The sequence below is a fragment of the Protopterus annectens genome, chromosome 6.part0 (genome assembly GCF_019279795.1).
Source record: "Protopterus annectens isolate FY-2018-M chromosome 6.part0, PAN1.0, whole genome shotgun sequence".
Lineage (NCBI taxonomy): Eukaryota > Metazoa > Chordata > Ceratodontiformes > Protopteridae > Protopterus > Protopterus annectens.
Genome location: NC_056737.1, coordinates 1106245103 through 1106266030, shown reverse-complemented (window position 1 = coordinate 1106266030; position 20928 = coordinate 1106245103). Strand labels below are relative to the sequence as shown.

At 42.0% G+C, this 20928-nt stretch overlaps 1 protein-coding gene across 1 annotated transcript in view; it reads right to left on the bottom strand.

The window, feature by feature from the left end:
- The window catches only part of ZNF410 (zinc finger protein 410), a 669052-nt gene that overhangs the window by 616797 nt on the left and 31327 nt on the right, over positions 1–20928 (bottom strand). The window contains exon 2 of the mRNA XM_044074718.1: positions 14064–14199. Within this exon, the coding sequence (XP_043930653.1) occupies positions 14064–14199 (136 nt within the window). The remainder of the gene's footprint in view (positions 1–14063; positions 14200–20928) is intronic.

Genomic DNA, 20928 nt, shown 5'->3' with positions numbered 1-20928 from the left:
TGATTTTACAAACAGATTCTGGTTTTGCAGCAGCAATCTTCGGTCCTAAATCACCAACAGCAGCAAACAGTTTTTCCTTTTCTTTATGTAGCACTGCAAGCTAGCATAGACTGCAAACTTTTGTGAATCATTTCTAAAAACGGCATGTCTGCAAGACTCTATATGTGCTAAATAATTAAGTGCTCTAACTAGTACACAAGAAGTGTACATTTTCCCCATATATATGTAGTAAATTGGGGGAAATCGTTTATTTACTGGTTAAGACAATTAGACAAAGTCTTTTTTGAGGGGCAACCCAGGAACAATGTCTGGTTGAAGAGACACAGGCAAAAGTAGGTAGCAGGAATCATACATACAAGTGCTACTTACAGGGTCCTGGACTAGCAGCACATGTTATTAAAACCCCTGTGCCAAACTGCCAGAATCTTCATCTAAAGATAAAGTTTGCAAAGACACAGCTTTCCCACTCTTACTACATGCACAAAGAAAAAGCAGCAACACAACTACAAAAGGTAAAAAGAAAACACTGGCTGGGAAAAATCCTGCAGGTGAATAAAAAATAAGTCAAACGTGCTCAGAGCTGATTAAAATAAAAAGAAACACTGAAAGAATATATCAACTCAAATAAAAAGACTGGACAAAATAGAAGAAGCTTTAAAAAGATATTCAGATGTGCTGATAAAACTGCAAAAACACATGAAGTCAAAATTAAAAGGTTGGCTGACTATGAGACTGCTCAAGAAGAGGCATCTCAAAAAATGGAAGAAATAGAGGACAGAGCACATACGAAAAACAAGAAGAGAAACCGGAATGAACAGACTGTATTAATTTTATGAAAGCACAAATAAGCAACTGTACTTTTATTCCACAGCAGGAATTGTTAATTGAAAGGGCTCCAAACCTGGCCATGAAAAAGCAATTCAGACTTAACAGTAAAGATGTAATCCTTCCAGCAGAAAGAGTGGATTCTGGGAAGCACAAGGACAAAGTACTAAATGCAAGAGACAGTAGAATGTTTGTGGAAAAAGATTACTCACTGTACACCAGGCAAAACAGGAGAAAATGTATTCCAGCAATCAGGGAATGTTGACAGGCAGGAGGGAGATTCAAGCTGGTGTATCTGGCTATCTGCAGAATAGCTTTTCCAGGATGACCAAAGTAATGTTTTTGTGCGGAGCATGCTAAGGAGAAAATACAAAAGTTTGTCTGACAAACAAATGAGCAAACAGAAGGGGATTATGCTTCTTATTCCTATGATAATACAGCTCATAGAAAGACTTTGCCAGGGAAACCTTTTCCAATACTCCAATGGAAAATGCTTGAGAGACAGAGAAAAGCAGAAGAGATGACTAGAAGAACCAGGTGTATGTTAGAAATGAACCAGAGATTGGTGTTGGAAGATGGAGATCTATCCATCCATCCATCAATATCCCCTTTTTCCTCCCATTTTTGCACATGGGGTTGGGGTGTCACCTCCACAGTAACATGCATCTAGAGCCAAGGTCAACACAGACAGGTGGCTCTCAAAGGAAGAAAACCACCAGTAACAGAAATTAATGAATAAATATAGGATTATAAAGCAACAATCACATTTGTGAAATACAACTGTACAAGAAAAACTGGAAGCATTGGACATTTTTGATTTTGCTACACTCGTAGGGGACTCCAAAGCATACGCCCTTCTTCATGTCATTAATGTTTGGAATAACTTTAAGTAGAAGGGAAGAGGAGGGAAACAGGAAACTAAGTAAAACAAATTTTTGTTCTCAACAGTGTTTCTATAAAACATGACATATACTGCACATTATATTGTAGTGCAGGTCGGTTATTTTGTGTGTTGTAAAGAGATACTATTTTTCCTTCTTTTTGTTTAGTTTTAAGAAATGTAGGCACTGCAATGTAAAAGGAGGAGAAAATCTGTACAAAAGCATGTTTAAGATAATAGTCTATAATCTTAGGTTGTTGAGGTGAGAGATGAGTTGTAAAAGTATCCATTGCATGACACATGTAAAACTGATACGCTTTTTCTTACTTTTGCATAGGGGAAAGACTGGATTAAATCCCATGACTTGATTCAATATAAGATTTTAAATGGAAGCAAGTAAATAAATGAAGATTGAATATAACGAAAAGATTTCCTCTAGCAAATACATGTTCTTAGTGCAGCATGTAAAGCTTGTATCTGAAGGCAACTGCGTATCTGGTTATGTTTCAATGGAGAAAATCTGATAAGATGGCAATAAAAACAGAATACTTTTTTCTTTCAATGGGTAAAAGATAATGGTCTTCGAAAGCATTTAAGTTGTTTTCTACATCTGGGAGAGGAGCAAAGATAAGAAAAAAAAACAGAGAGCACTTAATGGAAATAGAAGCACAGGCTGTACCATGCATCTTAGCAGGGATAACGGTCATTATAGGTTAAATAAAGCCTGTGAATATATCGGTCAAATCAGGGACAATAGTTCCTATTAGGAGGTTTAAACTTCATTTGTAGATGTACATAGTTTTGTGCGTCGTCTTCTTCTTTCAGCTGCTCCAGTTAGGGGTCGCCACAGCAGATCAACTGTTTCCATTTCTTCCTGTCCTCTGCATCTTGCTCTGTCACACCAACCACCTGCATGTCTTCTCTCACCACATCCATAAACCTTATCTTAGGCCTTCTTCTTTTCCTGTTACCTGGCAGCTTCATCCTTAGCATATTTTTCCCCAATATACTCTGCATCCCTCCTCAGCACATGTCCAAACCAACGTAATCTTGCCTCTCTGGCTTTGTCTCCAAACCTTCCAACCTGGGCTGACCCTCTAATATACTTATTCCTAATCTTGTCCATCCTCGTCACACCCAGTGCAAATCTTAACATCTTCAACTCTGCCACGTCAAGCTCTGACTCCTGCCTTTTTGTCAATGCCACTGTCTCCAACCCATATAACATAGCTGGTCTCACTACCCTCTTGTAGACCTTCCCTTTCACTCTTACTGGTACTCGTCTGTCACAAATCACTCCTGACACTCTTCTCCATCCACTCAATCTTGCCTGCACTCTCTTCTTCACCTCTCTTCCACACTCACCATTATTCAAACTGTTGATCCCAAGTACTTAACTCATTCACCTTCGCCACTTCTACTCCCTGCATCCTCACCATTCCTCTATCCTCCCTCTCATTCACACACATATATTCTGTCTTGGTCCTGCTGACCTTCATTCCTCTTCTCTCTAGAGCACATCTCCACCTCTCCAGGGTCTCCTCCACCTGTTCCCTACTCTCACTACAGATCACAATGTCATCTGCAAACATCATAGTCCACAGGGACTCCTGTCTGATCTAGTTTGTCAACCTGTCCATCACCACTGCAAATAAGAAAGGGCTCAGAGCTGATCCTTGATGTAATCTCACCTCCACCTTAAACGCATCTGTCATTCCTACCGCAGACCTCACCGCTGTCACACTACCCTCGTACATATCCTGTACCACTCTTACATACTTCTCTGACACTCCTGACTTCCTCATACAATACCACAACTCCTCTCTAGGCACCCTGTCATATGCTTTCTCTAAATCCACAAAGACACAATGCAACTCCTTCTGACCTTCTCTGTACTTCTCCATCAACACTCTCAGAGCAAACATCACATATGTAGTGCTCTTTCCTGGGATGAAACCATACTGCTGATCACTAATCATCACCTCCCTTCTTAAACTAGCTTCCACTACTCTTTCCCATAACTTCATGCTGTCACTGATCAATATAATCCCTCTGTAGTTACTACAGCTCTACACATCACCCTGATTCTTAAAAATTGGTACCAAAACACTTTCTCCATTCCTCAGGCATCCTCTCACTTTCCAAGATTTCATTAAACAATCTAGTTAAAAACTCCACTGCCATTTCACCTAAACACCTCCATGCTTCCACAGGTATGTCATCGGGACCAACAGCCTTTCCGTTCTTCATCCTCTTCATAGCTATCCTTACTTCCTCCTTACTAATCCACTGCACTTCATGATTCACTATCCGCACATCATCCAGCCTTCTCTCCCTCTCATTCTCTTCATTCATCAACCCCTCAAAGTACTCTTTCCATCTGCTCAACACACTCTCCTTGCTTGTGAGTATGTTTCCCTCATTATCCTTTATCACCCTTACCTGCTGTACATCTTTACTAACTTGGTCCCTCTGTCCAGCCAATCGGTACAGGTCCTTTTCTCCCTCCTTAGTGTCCAACCTTTTATACAATACTTCATAAGCCTTATCCTTAGCCTTCACCACCTCTCTCTTTGCCATCTGTATGAAGTTAATAGGTTATATGGTGTTCTAGGGCTGAGTTTGTTTTTTAGTTTGAGGGTTTTCATTAAAACAAAAAAAGTCTTACAAGATGTGGCATACGTTCAAATGGATATGAGAAGAAAACTGTACAGAAGATTAACCTGCCAAGCATTAGTGTATGCGTGTATAGAGGATTAACCTGCCAAGCATTAGTGTATGCGTGTAACACAAGAGCTGAAACTTGACATTTAAAAAAAAAAAAAAAAAAAACCTGTTATACATAACGGGTATGTTCATATCATATCATAATGGTAACACGTTTCAGATTATCTCCGAATTATAAATAAAGGATTTCAAGATGGCTTTCAGTGGAATATCTAAGACAAAAGAAAAGGGTAGTACTTGTATTAATTGCTAGAGGAGCTCCAATAGTGACAGAAGAGAGGAAAAAAAAAGATAATGGTACATCTGTAGTAGTAAGGGGCTACTGGCAAGGGAGAAGTTTATGCTGACATGTATTTATATTCCATCTAAAACTGCTATAATGGAGCTTAAGAAAATTCTGGGAGAAATAATCAGCTTTCAACATGGAATATTAATTATAGGTGGGGACTGGAATTTGACTTCCAACAGTGATGATGGGCCTGAAAGGCTGGCGAGGTGGAAAGGGAGTTGGTGGAGTCACAGTACAAAGACAGTAGAAGATTAATTTTGTTCAAATGCCCACTATCAAGTCTTCACTAATGGGGCTTTGGCTGTTTATCCTCTAGGTTACCAAACTAACCCAGCAGAGAACAAGCGTGACAGAAATCTAGACGGATTATCATACAGGCAGCAAAGAGGGTTGCCTGTGCTCTCACTGGCATTCTACCAATAAGGACATTTGTAAGGCTCAACTCCTTCCACCTGGAAGGGGAAGCAATCTACTGGCATCACCACAAAGACCCACTATACCATCCTCCCTAACAGTACATGCTTCTGTACTCTCACTAATGAAGGTTACCACCAGGCAGTAGCTTGATGAGCCAAACATTTGGCCCCCAAGATGCACACCATGATGCGACTCCTTCTCTGACGAATTGTGGCTACATGTATCCTACTCTGTCCTGCACTCAGCCCAAAGATAAGTATGTCCCTCCTCCTATTCCAGCTCCATCAAGTGAACTCTGCTCACCTGGGCCATCGTTGGGGCTTTATCACTTCACACAATTAGTAATGATAAATGCTGAAAAAATAAAAAAACTCATTAGAAGGGAAAATAAATGTTTTCAGTACAAAGATAAAAGGGAGGATGGAATGCACAAGCTTGGGTCTACTACAAGTACCAGAGCCCCGAGGCTTTGAAAACCACTGTCTCAAGCCCATCAATTCAAGCACCTTGTAGCTCACATGGGCTGATGTTTGCACTCAGACTTCAATATGAAATCAAGTAAGGTGCAGCAGTTTTGCAGAAAAAGTGAAGCTGAAGTACCTTAAACCAAAAACATCAAGTTTGAGCAAAATAAGGGCGACAGTCGTGGAGAGTGGGAGTACAGCTTAGGGTTTCAGGAAGCAATTGGGGGGAAGGGTGGGATTTAGGGGATTTTAGGTTTAGACAAAGGGGGAAGTCAGGGACATTAGGGAGTTTTAGAATTAATATTATGGCTTGAGGGCTGAGATTACGGTAAGGAACTGGGTGAGAGTTTTAGGATTAGAGTTATGGCTGTGGTAGGGCTACAGAGCTTAATAAGGTCAGGTGGTGGAAGGGCTAGATAATTAAGTAGGAACATGCTGGTGGGAGTTAGGGCACTTGTCGTTTAGAGCAAGATACTTACTTGTAGTAGATCCCACAAGTCTGCCTAGGCAAAACAAAAAAGAAAAGATGATCATGCAGATTGGGATCAAAAGCAAGGGCAACCAGCCAAGCTGAAATGAAGCACGAAAGACAGAGGACAGAAAGTCAAAATCTAAAAAGAAACTAGTTTACCTACGGCAGAATAAAGCACATGGCAAGACAAAGAGAATGTCGAGAAGTAAAAGGCTTCTCAAAGCCAGTCTGCAGCACAAAGACTAGATCCCCTCACATATTTTTTAAGCACAGATGACTACTGCAGAATGCCTGCCTGGAAGATAACAACTGTTGTAATCTGGTAATTCAGGGAAGGAAGAAGAGCTGAATGCAGGCCTGACAGCCTAACTGTATATAACAACTTGAAAAACAGACATACATAATTAATGACAAATGACCATAAAGGAACTATCTGATAACGCATCCCTAGCACCTCAACGTAAAAGTCTTCTTAGGAGTTTATTATTGACAGCCTAACACTGGCATGGATGACGAAACTGTAGAGGGAAAGGCCAGATTTTTTTTATTACTGGACAATTATCTTCAAGATAACAGCCAACATGTGGTTATGGCCAGAGGACCCGCTCATTAAAATATAATCTAGTTTTATAAGTGGGTTACAAGACAACTTGAGAGAAGTGGGCCTCAGATGTGGTCTGCTTGGACTTCACAAAGGCCTTTGACTCTTTAGAATCAAGACTAACAAACTGGTCTGTTGTTGCTGCAATGAATGGTAGGACACAAGATGGCTGTGATGAGAAGCAAAGTCAAGCACTGAATAAAAAAAAAAAGGATTACTGCAGTACTACAGGGCCAGTCCAAGGTCCAGTACACTTAAGTGAATTCATGAACTGAAATATGGTGGCTGATACAACTGGACATTGTGGTGATAAATATCAGCTGGGGGTTGAAACTGATGCCAAACAAAAAAGAGGACTCTCGGGGGGAGGTGATGATGAAAAGCTTGAGAGGGACAAATTAGCAACCAAAATAATGCAAAGGATGTATCCACATAGGAAGAGACTCCAGAAGCATATGTAGCATGTAAACTCAGGTGGACACTGGTCGGGCATACAGTACTGTAGCCCACACAGGAGAGGGACAGTCTAGCTGCTGGAAGAAGTCCAGAAGGAATCTACTGAAAGACTGCATGGTACAGTGTAATCAGTTCTTTTCCCTATAGAACAGAGGCAAGCAACACTAAACCCACATATGCGGAGGCCCTTAACATTAACCTACCCAAGCAACAAGGACCTCCGAAGCTGAAACGCAAACAAACACCAGTCACAACCAAAGTGACACATAGCTCACAACACCAGTGTGCCACCCAGCAACAGCCCTTAAGGCAAGGCAACGTACCCAACACTTTAGTCATAGGTGACTCTATAGTCAGACAAACTGATATCCCACTCACCAGGCTGAACAAGGAGAAAATTACAGTCAGCTGCCTGTCGGGTGCCAGGATCCACCACATAACGCATGCACTCAAGTCACTCCACAACAAGTACAAATACGACTCTGTCATTGTCCATGTTGAAGTGAATGACTCGAGACATACCTCCCTGGACTACATGAAGAGAGACATGGAAGAGCTCTCGGATCATGTGGCCCAGGCAGGTATGACCCTAGCCCTGAGTAGCATCCTGCCTTCACCCAGAATGATACCACAGTATAAGGACAAAATGACTGACTTCAACAATTGGCTAAGCTTTTGGTGTCATTCAAAGGGGATCCAGTATCTGTCTGCCTGGGACGACACGATCGACAAACCACGATGCTTTGCCAGAGATGGTCTGCACCTGTCACCCCTGGGATTCAGGTTACTGGCTAAAGCTCTTGCCACCCCTATAATGCCTTTTTTAAGCAAGGTTCAAAGGATAAAACCACTACCATAACAGAAACAAGCATGCAAAATCTGAAGGTAATGCTAGAAGTCTAAACCTCAAAATGCACTCTCTCGAGGCACTCCTAAAAATGGAGAACATCGATATCTGTGCAGTAACGGAGACCTGGTTCAAGGCTCCAGACAGCACCCCTGCAATACCAGGCTACAACTCTTACCACACTTTTTGGCCACCAAACCAAGACCCGAAACATTAAAGGTGGAGGAGTGTCCATATTCACCAAGGATATTCACACCTCCAGGCTAGTTGCCCAACATAACGCATCTGAAATTCTCCAGGTGCAACTAACACTAGGGAAGACTGCAATTCAAATTGTAGCTTGCTACAGATCCCCCACCATGCCCCAAGATTCTCACTACACCTTTCTAAACATACTGGAAAATATTAAGATACAACCAAACACCCTAATACTGGGTGATTTCAACTACCCTGTCATTAACTGGGAAAACTACTCTGGTATCAATACCTTTTCCCAACAGTTCTTGGAATTCATAAATTCCAATGCCCTGGATCAACTAATACATTGTCCCACCAGGAGCTCCAATATCCTAGACTTGGTCATTACCAACATGGGAGACAGATGCTCCACACCAGTGGTCACCCCTTCATTGGTCAGGTTTGACCAAAAGCAAATCACCTTTGACATCCACATCCCACCCCACCCCCCAGTATGGAAACCTCTGTAAAAAAACTTCTCCAAAGCCAACTTCATGCTATTCAAGTCTGAAGTGACAAACTTCATGACACCCATACAGACAGGAGCTGAAGGTTCGACTGCTGAATCCAACACTAAGGCACTGTACAAGCACATTTACTCGTGCGTGAATCATGTCATCCCAAATAGAACCAAGACACTCTCCTCCAAAAAAAGGAAGCCAATCTGGTGGTCCCCTGCCATAAACAAACTATACAACAGAATAAAAACTGTTGCAGAAAAGAGGAAAATACCAGGATGCAAAAAACTCCCTTGCCAGCCTCAGCAAGAAGCGGAGATCCCTCATAAAATCCTCCAAAGTTACTTACAAAAATAATATTGCCAAAGATTCCAAAGACAACCACAAGGCATTCTATAGTTATGTCAAGAATCTAAATGGCAATGCTCAGATATGCTCTGAGCTACAACACAATGGCATTAAATATACTGATCTCAAGGATATTGCCAATATCCTGGCAGATCGATTTAGTGCCAACTTCACCGCCTAAAGGGCCCATCTCAATACCAAAAAATTGCCAAATTCCAGTAATCACGGCCACACAGTTAGAAATCGCACTCTCCAAAGCTAAGAATACAGCATCCATGGGACCAGATGACATCCCGGGCTGTGTACTACATGAACTACAAAATGAACTGGCACCTCACCTAAGTGTCATGTTTAATCATAACCTCACCTCAGGCTTCGTGCCCACTGAGTGGCACACAGCTACAGTTATCCTACTCCACAAGGGGGGAATCTACCTTGGATCCCGAGAACTACCGTCCCATCAGTCTGATGAGCCTGATCTGCAAGGGCATGGAACGCATTATCATGGAACTTCTAAGGACACTGGCAACCTTCAAACACTGGACCCCACCCAGTTTGGGTTCATGAAGGGCCGATCTTGTCTCCTGAACTTAACTGACTTCTTCGAATCAGTCTCCAGAGCTGTGGACAAGGGTAAGCCTCGCCAACACCATCCCCCACTCTGGAATCATAGATAAACTTACTAAGCTGGGCATAAATCCCTACGCCACTCAATGGGTTGCCAACTGGCTTACTGACAGAACCCACACTGTAAAAGTAGCAGACTCCAAATCCAGCTCTAGACAAGTGACAAGTGGAGTACCTCAGGGTTCAGTCCTGGGACCGCTCTTGTTTGGCATCTACTTCTATGAAGTACAGGCCAACACTAAGGGACTCTGGCTAACAAAGTTCGCAGATGACTGCAAACTGGGAGCCATTACTGAATCCCCAAATGATGTGGATATTCTACAAAAGGGCCTTACAGAAACAGATGCTTGGTGCCAAAGCCATGAGCTCAAGATTAATGCCAAGAAATGTATAGTTATCCCCTTTGGGAAAAAACATGTACCCATGAATTACCACATAGGTGGCAGTACACTAAACACCGAATGTGTGATGGAGAGACTTAGGGACACAAGTGGACTGTGATCTCACCTTCAATAACCACATTGTCACAACAGTCAGGAAATCCTTCTATGTGGCACACCTCATCACAAAGGGCTTTTCATCCAGAAAAAAAGAAGGAGATCATTGTCCCACTGTATGCATCCCTCATTAGACCCATTATAGAGTACAAAGCCCCATTTGGTATGTACCTCACAAGACATCTGCAACAGCTGGAAAGGCCGCAGAAATACCTCTCTAAAAGAATCACAGGCCTAAAGCAAATGTCCTATGCGGACCATCTAAAAAAAACTCCAGCTATACTCTGTGGCATATCGTCTTCTCAGAGGCGAGCTCTGCTTAACATACAAAGCTACGTCAAACCCTGAGCTATTGGACATGCTCCACTTAAAGAAATCCCAATCCCTCAAAGCCACATGCTCCAGGGATCTAAACCTTGTCATTACAATGAACAAAACATGCTGGAGGGATTGATTCCTGACCCAGAGACTTCCCATACATGTCAAGCAGAGTGCCTCCTTGGCCCTCTTCAAAAGAAAAACTTGACGATTGGATGGGAGACAGGGGTCCAGGGAAGTAAATATTGTTGGAAGAAATATCCAGGGGATTATTATGGCTAGGCTTGTATAGGCCCTAGGGCCGATAAGTTCATAGGTTGGTACTAGGCTATGACATAGGTATACAAGATGATATAAGGAAAAAGGTAAGGGGTCAATCATCCTGAACAGAGAAGAAAGGACAAAGGCAGACTTTGGGGAAAACTACTCTCTGGATATGTGAAAGTATCTCCTCACAAATGGGGTTCTCGAGCCACAAAACTGAAATCCAGAAGACATTCAACAAAGTGAAGGACAAGTGGTCATGAAGTATGGGAAAGACAGGTAAAGCAGACTGATGAATCCACTTAAAGGCAGAATACATACACTTAAGGTCCCCTTCTGCATCACACCAAAATGTAACGAACATTAGCTTTCCTCACGAAGACATCCACGAACAGCAGTTTTGAAATGACAAAGATTTTTATTTTTTCTGTTAACCTACAATTCCGTACTGGGTCTACTGGGCAGAGACAATTTACAAAAGTGACCCACACAGAAAAGCATCCAGGAAAAGGAGCTCTGAAATGACAGATTTTTACTTTTTATGTTAACCAAAAATGTCATACGGGGTCTACTGGGCAGACACCATTTACAAAGGTGACCCACAAAGAAAAGCTCCCATATAATGAAGGTTTATCAAACACAGAACAAGACAATCCATTAACAAAGTCTACACAAATCAGTTATTAAAGGCATAACTGGTGAAAAAAAAAAACCCCACAAAATAATCAGTACTATACCCATTCAGCAAACAATTTACAAAAAAGCAAAAGTAGTGGTAGGGCGGCAAGAGTAAAGACAAGTTTGAGTGGGATCCCGGGTTTAGATGTCCCCCATTCAATAAACTCTTGATGTAGCATTTGTACAGCTGCTTCACATTTAAACATGGTGATACCAAGCATAGAGGCATGTCAAGAGGGAAAATAAACAATTCTAGTATACAGAAAATCCGAAATACTGAGAAGCATGCGGTGGCTGTGAGCAGAGATATTTAACTGGCTTACCACAGCACAGGTACTCCTTAGTTTGAAGTGTGGTTTAGTTGGATATTTACTTTCCAATTGATCTCCTAATACACCCTAGGGTGCCAAGGAATCTTATTCCAACTTGTTACTAACAGGCAAAAAGTAACAGGATTCTTGTCCCATAAAATACAAATGGTTGGCACTTTAACATTCAATACACAGTGTTATTACTTTTAGGGGCGTGACCAAATGGTGGAAAGCCAGGCTATTCTGTCTGCATCACAGGCAAAGGTCTGGAAAACAAAACAAGAATAATTACATACAGCTTTATGAAGGCCAACTTGTTCATAATACACTGCAGAAGTCTCATTTGTAAACAGAAATCTGCAAATAGTAATCACAATGAAAGACTTGTGAAAAATAAGCAGCAATGAGAGGCAAAAGGGTGATGCTGCCAGGCCGCCAGTCTCGAGCAGGAGGCAATCTAATGGTGAGAGACAAGTAGGCCTCGGTCTCACAGAAGTAGCAAGCAGTGAACAAGATAAACAGGTAAACTGCCTCAAAAAAACTCGCAGCAGCTTTGCAAGATGTAGAGCTTAACTAGAGAAAAGTGGTTAGTACATTTAGCAAAATTAACTGCTCTGCTCAGCTAAAGGTTAGGCAGGCAGGGAAACACACTAGTGATTCAGTCTGAACAGGAGGTGTAATTTCTTGAAAGCAAACATCTACATACATATGCCAAGATACTTGGAGATTCAGTGTGCTGGTACAGAGAGTGAGACAGGTGTGCCAACTCAATTACACTACTACTGCATGCTGACGTAGTCACATCACTTTTCATTCAGTACTGATGTGATCCTATGCTCAAGTTCTGTCCCTGCTAGACTTCCTTCCTGTGTGGTCATTAATACAGCCTCTGTGTTTTTTTTAAGAAAGCCTCCTCCCTGTGTCAGTTAATATCACACAGCTGGTACATGGTACACTGCTCCTGAACACATCTTTAGCACAAAGCACATTTTTCATTCTGAAACACTTCCTACATAACTGCCATTTCATTTCTACATTAAAAAGTTAGAATTTTACTACCGTACACATATATAAAACATATTTATGTATGTAACTTGTAATATCACTTTTGGACAAGTTTTTTCTATAGCATGATGTACTTTGCTGAAATCCCTCCTCCTTACATAACTTATCCAAAAATATCGCAACATTACAAACCTGCTGCCTAAAACAGGCTAAAAGTAATACAAAAGAACTGTGAAAGCTATACACTACTGTGATCTTTAAATGCCTGCAAAACCTGGAGAAATTATGAAAACATAGTTACTAATATTTTTCAAACCTACTCTTAACAAAAGTATATGAAAGAGACTATTTTCTGACAGACAACTTGCCTGCTTTTTGAGTACACACAGACAGATGCCATTACAGCATTAAAATGGTACACAAACAGGATTACCTGCCAAGGAGAGCTGGCTGCATTCAGAACTCTCTGCAACAGGAAGTAGAGACAGACAAGTGATCTCCTTAGGGTCGGATTCCACAAGCTCTTCTGCCAATGGGATTGAAGTGTTCTGTACAAACTCGACCAAAAGCTAAAAAAAGGTCAGTTTTGTCAATACATCATTATCCTTTTAAACAAATTATATTTTGCACAATTACTGCACCCCCTCCACCGAGTTAAGATAATTATGATGCAGAGCTAAATCTTCTTTACACAAAAGATGGAATTAAAAATTAATCATTTAGGTCTTGACGGGTGAAGACAGACTATGTCTACCTTACTAAATGTTCCTCATGTCCAAACAAATGTTACAGCCTCTGAACTTTGAGACAGTGGTCTCACAGAAGGATACCTTCAGTGGCTTACTCAAGATTAGTTAACTATAGTAGGTTTGTTCTTGGACAAAAATTAACAGCAGATATGCAAGGTTTTCTGCTACTTGCGAGCTTCCTTTTCTCTTTTCAGTAATGTTAAAAAAAAAAAAAAAATAGGCTAAATATACACCAAGCTATTTCACAGTGATCTAGACGACATAACCACCCCAAGGCAATATTTCATAATGGTCCAAGTATGCGAACATTGGAAGGTGAAATTAATATGGAAATCCTGGAGTACAGGTTTTCAGGAATCAAAGTGCAAGCTAAAAGTAATACAAAAGAACTGTGAAAGCTATACACTACTGTGATCTTTAAATGCCTGCAAAACCTGGAGAAATTATGAAAACATAGTTACTAATATTTTTCAAACCTACTCTTAACAAAAGTATATGAAAGAGACTATTTTCTATCAGACAACTTGCCTGCTTTTTGAGTACACACAGACAGATGCCATTACAGCATAAAAATGGTACACAAACAGGATTACCTGCCAAGGAGAGCTGGCTGCATTCAGAACTCTCTGCAACAGGAAGTAGAGACAGACAAGTGATCTCCTTAGGGTCGGATTCCACAAGCTCTTCTGCCAATGGGATTGAAGTGTTCTGTACAAACTCGACCAAAAGCTAAAAAAAGGTCAGTTTTGTCAATACATCAGTATCCTTTTAAACAAATTATATTTTGCACAATTACTGCACCCCCTCCACCGAGTTAAGATAATTATGATGCAGAGCTAAATCTTCTTTACACAAAAGATGGAATTCAAAATTAATCATTTAGGTCTTGACGGGTGAAGACAGACTATGTCTACCTTACTAAATGTTCCTCATGTCCAAACAAATGTTACAGCCTCTGAACTTTGAGACAGTGGTCTCACAGAAGGATACCTTCAGTGGCTTACTCAAGATTAGTTAACTATAGTAGGTTTGTTCTTGGACAAAAATTAACAGCAGATATGCAAGGTTTTCTGCTACTTGCGAGCTTCCTTTTCTCTTTTCAGTAATGTTAAAAAAAAAAAAAAAAAAATAGGCTAAATATACACCAAGCTATTTCACAGTGATCTAGACGACATAACCACCCCAAGGCAATATTTCATAATGGTCCAAGTATGCGAACATTGGAAGGTGAAATTAATATGGAAATCCTGGAGTACAGGTTTTCAGGAATCAAAGTGCAAGCAAGAATGAAGAGGTACGTCAGGAAAGAAATTGAGGGGGAAGTACCTGAAAATGGAAAAAATTATGGAATAGGAGTCCATGTTTGGGATTTTTGGCAATAAAGCTGCTCAGTACAAAAAAAAAAAAGACAGACAAGAGAGACACACACACACACACACACACACACACACACACACACACACACACACACACACACACACACACAGTCAGTAAATCAATGCCCTATTCAGGTTTCCCACAGAGTGCGTCGAGGATGAAGAGTTGATCAAGGACAGAATTAAAAGAAAGGTGGGTAAGAACAGGAAGGTTACAATGAGAGAGACTACAGTCCAACTGGGACTCAATGGAGCATTCCAGCGCCCAGAATGTGGAAAGAAAGCACAGTATTAAACCTGAAAAGGATCAAACAATGCAGTGGTTAACACCAGAAAGGCAAGCATTCTTCAGCAAATTATCTGCAAATATAATGTTATGAGGGGATCTAAATAGTAGGACTTCAGTGACATGCAATGACCATGCAGCGAGTGGTGTGGTTCACAATGCCCATGAAAACGGAAACAGGTGTAGTCACAAAAAACAGACTGCGGCTTTACGAGCAAATAAATGTGGACAAAAGTTATACCAGCTCTATGCTGCACAGGAATAAAGCCCATACCATCTCTCAAATAACTCAGGATTGAGGAATAAGAGAAACAGAGTAAAGGTGGGAGTGAGTAGTCAATGCCACTTTGCCCATCCAGGCAGATGGAGGGAAGCAGTCTGGACTGTTGCAATCACAGCACTTGGCTCATGGACTACAGACATGCTTTTGTATCTGCCAAGCAGTACCCATATTGTAGAATATGAGAGGAACATGCTCATTAACAGTGAAGGACAAACCAGGCCCTCACATTTCTGACCATGCACCAGCAGCAAGGGAGAGGTTAGGTCCAGAAAATGATAAATCCATCATGGCTGGCTAGATGATAGCCATGCATCAACTGGCTCTTTTTCCAGTAACAGGCAGCAAATGGGCAGTCACAGTATGTGCTAAATAGTCAGCAGTCAGGTGGACCGGAAAGAAGGTATACAGACAGAAAAAGTTAAGAGGCAAAAAGTCTTCATAAAGACGGGGAGACAGAGGAGAGGAAAGTTGTAAAGGGTGTTATACTGGGAGGGGACAAGCAAAAAGGAATGATGACAATTGCAAAGGTAAAGAAAAAAAAAAAAAACAACAAGTATGGTTCACAAACAGATGAACACTATCAAGGACAAGGAATAGAAAATCAGAGAATTAGTGGTGAAGGTGTAGACCATAGGGAGTTAAATGTATGCCAAAAAGAGGCAATAAGGTATGCCAGGGGGCAAAGGGTGGAATAGTGGCGGGGGGATGAATACTAGCATGCATGAAGCGAGAAGAAAAAGGCCACATTTTAGGTATTTGGGAGAATGAAGGCATGTAGGGAAAAGATAGCAATGGCTTGGAAAAGAAAAAATATAAAGCCATGAGTGCGTAGGAATAATAAGTGAATATTTCCTGCTGATGTTCAGAAACAGGCAAACAAGTAACCAGTCTGGGATGGTGGAACAATACAGAAAATGAGTGATTAGGCCACATAAAAATGGCTAAGGAAAAGTGAAAACTGATACAGACCTAAACAACTGACAGATACCAAACAGGATCCTTGACAGAGTTGCTGGGACAGCAGCTCACCCTATGACAAACATCTTCAAATGTTCCCTTAAGGAGGAGTGGTCCCAGAGGATTGGGGAAGTCAGGAGGTGAAGCCCACAAGAAGTGATCCAGGAAACTACACAGCAGTCAGCATATGGCCTACAACAGAACAGAAAAGAATGCTTAATGAATTCCAGTAAGGATATACAGTAGGACAAGCTTTTCAGATTAACACAATCCTGTTCTGTAATTGGGTTACCAAGGACAACCCATCGGATGTAATCCTGTGGACTTCAGTAATGCCTCCAACTAGTTCTCCCACTAAAGGCTTCTTGTGTAATTAACAGACAGACGTGGCCAGGACATTTTGCAGGTGAGGGAGAAAGTGATTTAAAAAGCAGAGCATACTGTGACAGTAAGGAATGAGCATTAAAGAGAAAAAGTAATAATGACCAGTGTCCCACAGAGATTTGTCCAAGGGACAAGCCTACTTAAACGACTCCTCTTTAATATCACAGAAAGAAAAACTGGATCTTCCAGAGGATAAAATGCTTGCAGTGGTGGTGTCAAACATCTGATCGAGAAGCAAGGCTGCTGCAAAAAATAAAGACTCTACAGGAATGGTCTGAGAGGTACCGACTCCCGTTCAACCCTTCAGGCAAGTACCTGGAGAAAAGAATACCTGGGACAGCAATACAAGCTTGGATTTGGGTCGTTACTGCAGAATGCACAACCAGAACCGTGGAGGGCAGTAGCAAGGATGATGACCGTGTTAATGTATACCTCCAGGGATGTAGCAATGAGAAATCTGGCCCATATGAAACTAAAAGGTACCAAGTACACATCTGAAAGCCTTACAGACATGAAGGAGATTACAGTGCTGGACAGGGTCCAGAGAAAGGCAAATCAAAATGGCAAAGAGGACAGAGGGAATGTCAAATGAATAAAGGCTCAGTGAAACACAACACTTTTCCCAGGAGTACAACAGATACAGGGTATGAAGCTAGGAAGAAGCAAAAAAAAAAAACTACCAGAACGAGGAAAACCAAGGCAGCCTGGACACTAGAAAAGCTCTCCACTAAAAAGTATTCAATTGTATTCATTACTGCTTGGTAGTAACTTGATTAAAGTGTAGCTATCATTCTAAGTCTTTTGGATTAAGCACTTGGGCTTCAGACCAGCTGTTTTACATTAGGAAGGTTTGTGGCCTGCACTGTGGTGGCAGGACAGGTAGCTTACATCCTTCTAAGTTGTGAACTGCTGACTGAGGGCTCAGTGTCTGTTATTCTAAAAAAGTGTATTAGTTCTGGTTTAAGCACTTGGGCTTCAGGCCAGTTATTTTACATTAAGAAGGTTCGTGGTCTGCACCCTTGTGGGAGGAGAGGCTGGACTCTGCCCTTCTGAGCTGGGAATTTCTGGTTAAAGGCTTATAGTGTCTGCATATTTGAACAGTTTCTTACTGAAATTGGTACACCTTGTTTGCTGTAGCATAGACTAGATCCAGGCCTGCTGAATCTAGCTTTATTTGTATGCTGCTTGTTTATTTGCTTGTTATTTCCCTGAAACGCTAATTCCACCTAAAACGAGGCTTTTCAGCGCTTCTGCGGATACCTAGTGATATCTGCATTGCTTACTGTACTTATTTCCTTGTTTCACTTGAAAGAAAGTTACTGTTTGTCGTTTTTGCATTTAAGTTACCTGAAACACACTGCATTTAAGTTACCTGGCACTTGCTCACAAAAGCAATTATATAAGTCAGCACTAAAATATTAAAAACACTACACCCTCACAAACTCCCCTTGAGTACCTCGTTCCCCATTGGCCCTTTTTTTTCAATTATAAAGGAATTCCCAATACTATTCTAGCATGTCCAAAGGTCAGTTGTCAATCTCCTCTCCGGTCCAGCTGGTGAATCTGGGAATCTTGAGGCAATGTTACAACTGCCTCATGTACACAGACAACCCTCTCCTCCTCCCAACAAATTCCAACACATGTGAAAGATGTAACCATATAGCCATACTGGAGGCTAAGCTCTCTCAACTCAGTACTGGCGAAACCAGTCAGGAGAAGAAGGAAACCACACTCACTACAATTCCAGTCTCACATAGACCTACCATGACAGTAAACCAAACACATAAACACACAAAAACATACTCGGTGGCTCTAAATAAAAATCTGCCTAAGCAGCAGAGACCTCCAAAGCAGACACCCAACCAACTGCTACCCCAAAACAAAACACGTGCAACACATTTCTCACAAAGCCAGTGTGCCGAACTGTCACAGCCCTTAAGGCTAAACAACACACCTGATACACTTGTAATAGGTGACTCTATCATCAGGCACACTGACGTCCCGCTCACCAGGCTGAACAAGGAGAAGGTCACGGTGAGCTGCCTGTCGGGCGCTAGGATCCACCACATAACACAAGCACTCAGGTCACCAAGGCAAGTACAAATATGACTCAGTCATTGTCCATGTTGGTGTGAATGACCTGAGACATACCTCCTTGGGCTACATGAAAAGAGACATAGAGGAGCTCTCTGAGCATGTAGCCCAGGCTGGTATGACCCTGACCTTGAGTAGCATCTTACCCTCACCAAGAATGATGCCACAATATAAAGACAAGATGATCAATTTCAACAATTGGCTTAAGTATTGGTGTCATTCAAAGGGGATCCAATGCCTGTCAGCCTGGGATGACATGCTCGACAAGCCACGATGCTTTGCTAGGGATGGCTTGCACCTGTCACCTCTGGGCTTTCGGATATTGGCAAAGGCTCTTGCTACCCCCATAGTGCCTTTTTTAGGCAAGGCTCAAAAGACAAACCCACCTCCATAGGTATCACAAGGGATAAGAAACTAAGAGTAATGCTACTCAATGCCAGAAGTCTAAACCTCAAGATGCATGCACTCGAAACTCTCCTTAGCATGGAGAACATAGATATCTGTGCAGTAACAGAAACCTGGTTCAAGGCTCCCAAGAGCACCCCAGCACTACCAGGTTATACCTCATACCATGCTTTTCGGCCTCAAAACTTGGACCGTACCACAAAAGGAGGGGGAGTATCAATATTCAAAGATACCCACACCTCCAGGTTGGTGGCACAGCAAGAAGCATCAGAGACTATCCATGTGCAACTAACAGTGGGTAAACTGCCTTCCAGTTTATAGCCTGCTACAGACCACCCTCCCAAACCCAGGAACCCCACTCAGCCTTCCTGAGAACACTGGAAAATATGAAGGTCTCTCCAAACACCATTATATTGGGCGATTTCAACTACCCAAACATAGACTGTGAGCATTACTCTAGCTCCAACACCCTAGCCCGAAGGTTCCTAGAATTTATAAACTCAAATGCTATGGAACAACTGGTTACCACTCCCACAAGAGGGGAAAACAAACTGGACCTGATCATCACCAACATGGGGACTCTATGCTCCAGACCAGAAGTGTATCCCTCACTGGTAAGATCAGACCATAAACTAATCTCACTGAATATTCACATCCCGACTCCACCCCCTGCCCTGAAAACCACAGTGAAAAACTTCTCTAAAGCAAATTTCACACTCCTCAAAACCGAGATGGAATCCTTCAAAGCCCCCGGGCCTGTGGAAAATACGGCCCAGACCGCAAAATCCTTTATAAACGCATTCTATGAACACCTTCAGGAATGCATGGATCATGCAATCCCAAATAAAACAAAGACCCAATCCTCCAAAGGCAGACGTCCTGTCTGGTGGACCCCGGCCATAAACAAACTATACAACAGAAGGAGGAAGATACTACATGATAGAGCAAAATCCCAAAAAGGGAAGGCATCTCTGATCAGTATTCACAAAAAACTACGGGCACTCATAAAATCGTCTAAGGCCAGCTTCGAGAGAAAAATTGCACAGGACACTAAGGATAATCACACGGCTTTCTTTAGTTATGTTAGGAACCTGGGTGGGAATTCCCAGAAATGCTCAGAATTAGTCCAAAATGACAAAAAATACACCAAACCCACAGACAGTGCCAACATCCTAGCTGACAGGTTCAGCACAAACTCCCCCCCCCTCCCCACCAAAAGGGCAAATATTTATCCCAGCAGAGTGCTGCCTCCCTGACATCTCAGATGCTCAGGTAAGAGCTGCCCTCTCCAAAGCAAAAAACACAGCATCAATGGGACCAGACGGTGTCCCTGGCTGCGTCCTACATGAACTCCAAGAAGAGCTAAACATAAACATAAAACTACTGTTCAATCTCAGCTTTACTACAGGATATGTACCCAAAGAGTGGCGTACAGCAACAGTGGTCACTCTCCACAAAGGTGGTGCACCAACGGATCCTGGAAACTCTCGCCCCATAAGCCTGACTAGCTTGGTCTGCAAAGCTATGGAAAGGATCATCATGGACCTCATAAATAAAGATATTGGGGACCTACAGACACTGGATACTACCCAGTTCGGCTTTGTTAAGGACAGATCCTGCCTCTTAAACCTGGTTGATTTCTTTGAAACAGTCACCAAGGCCATTGATGAGGG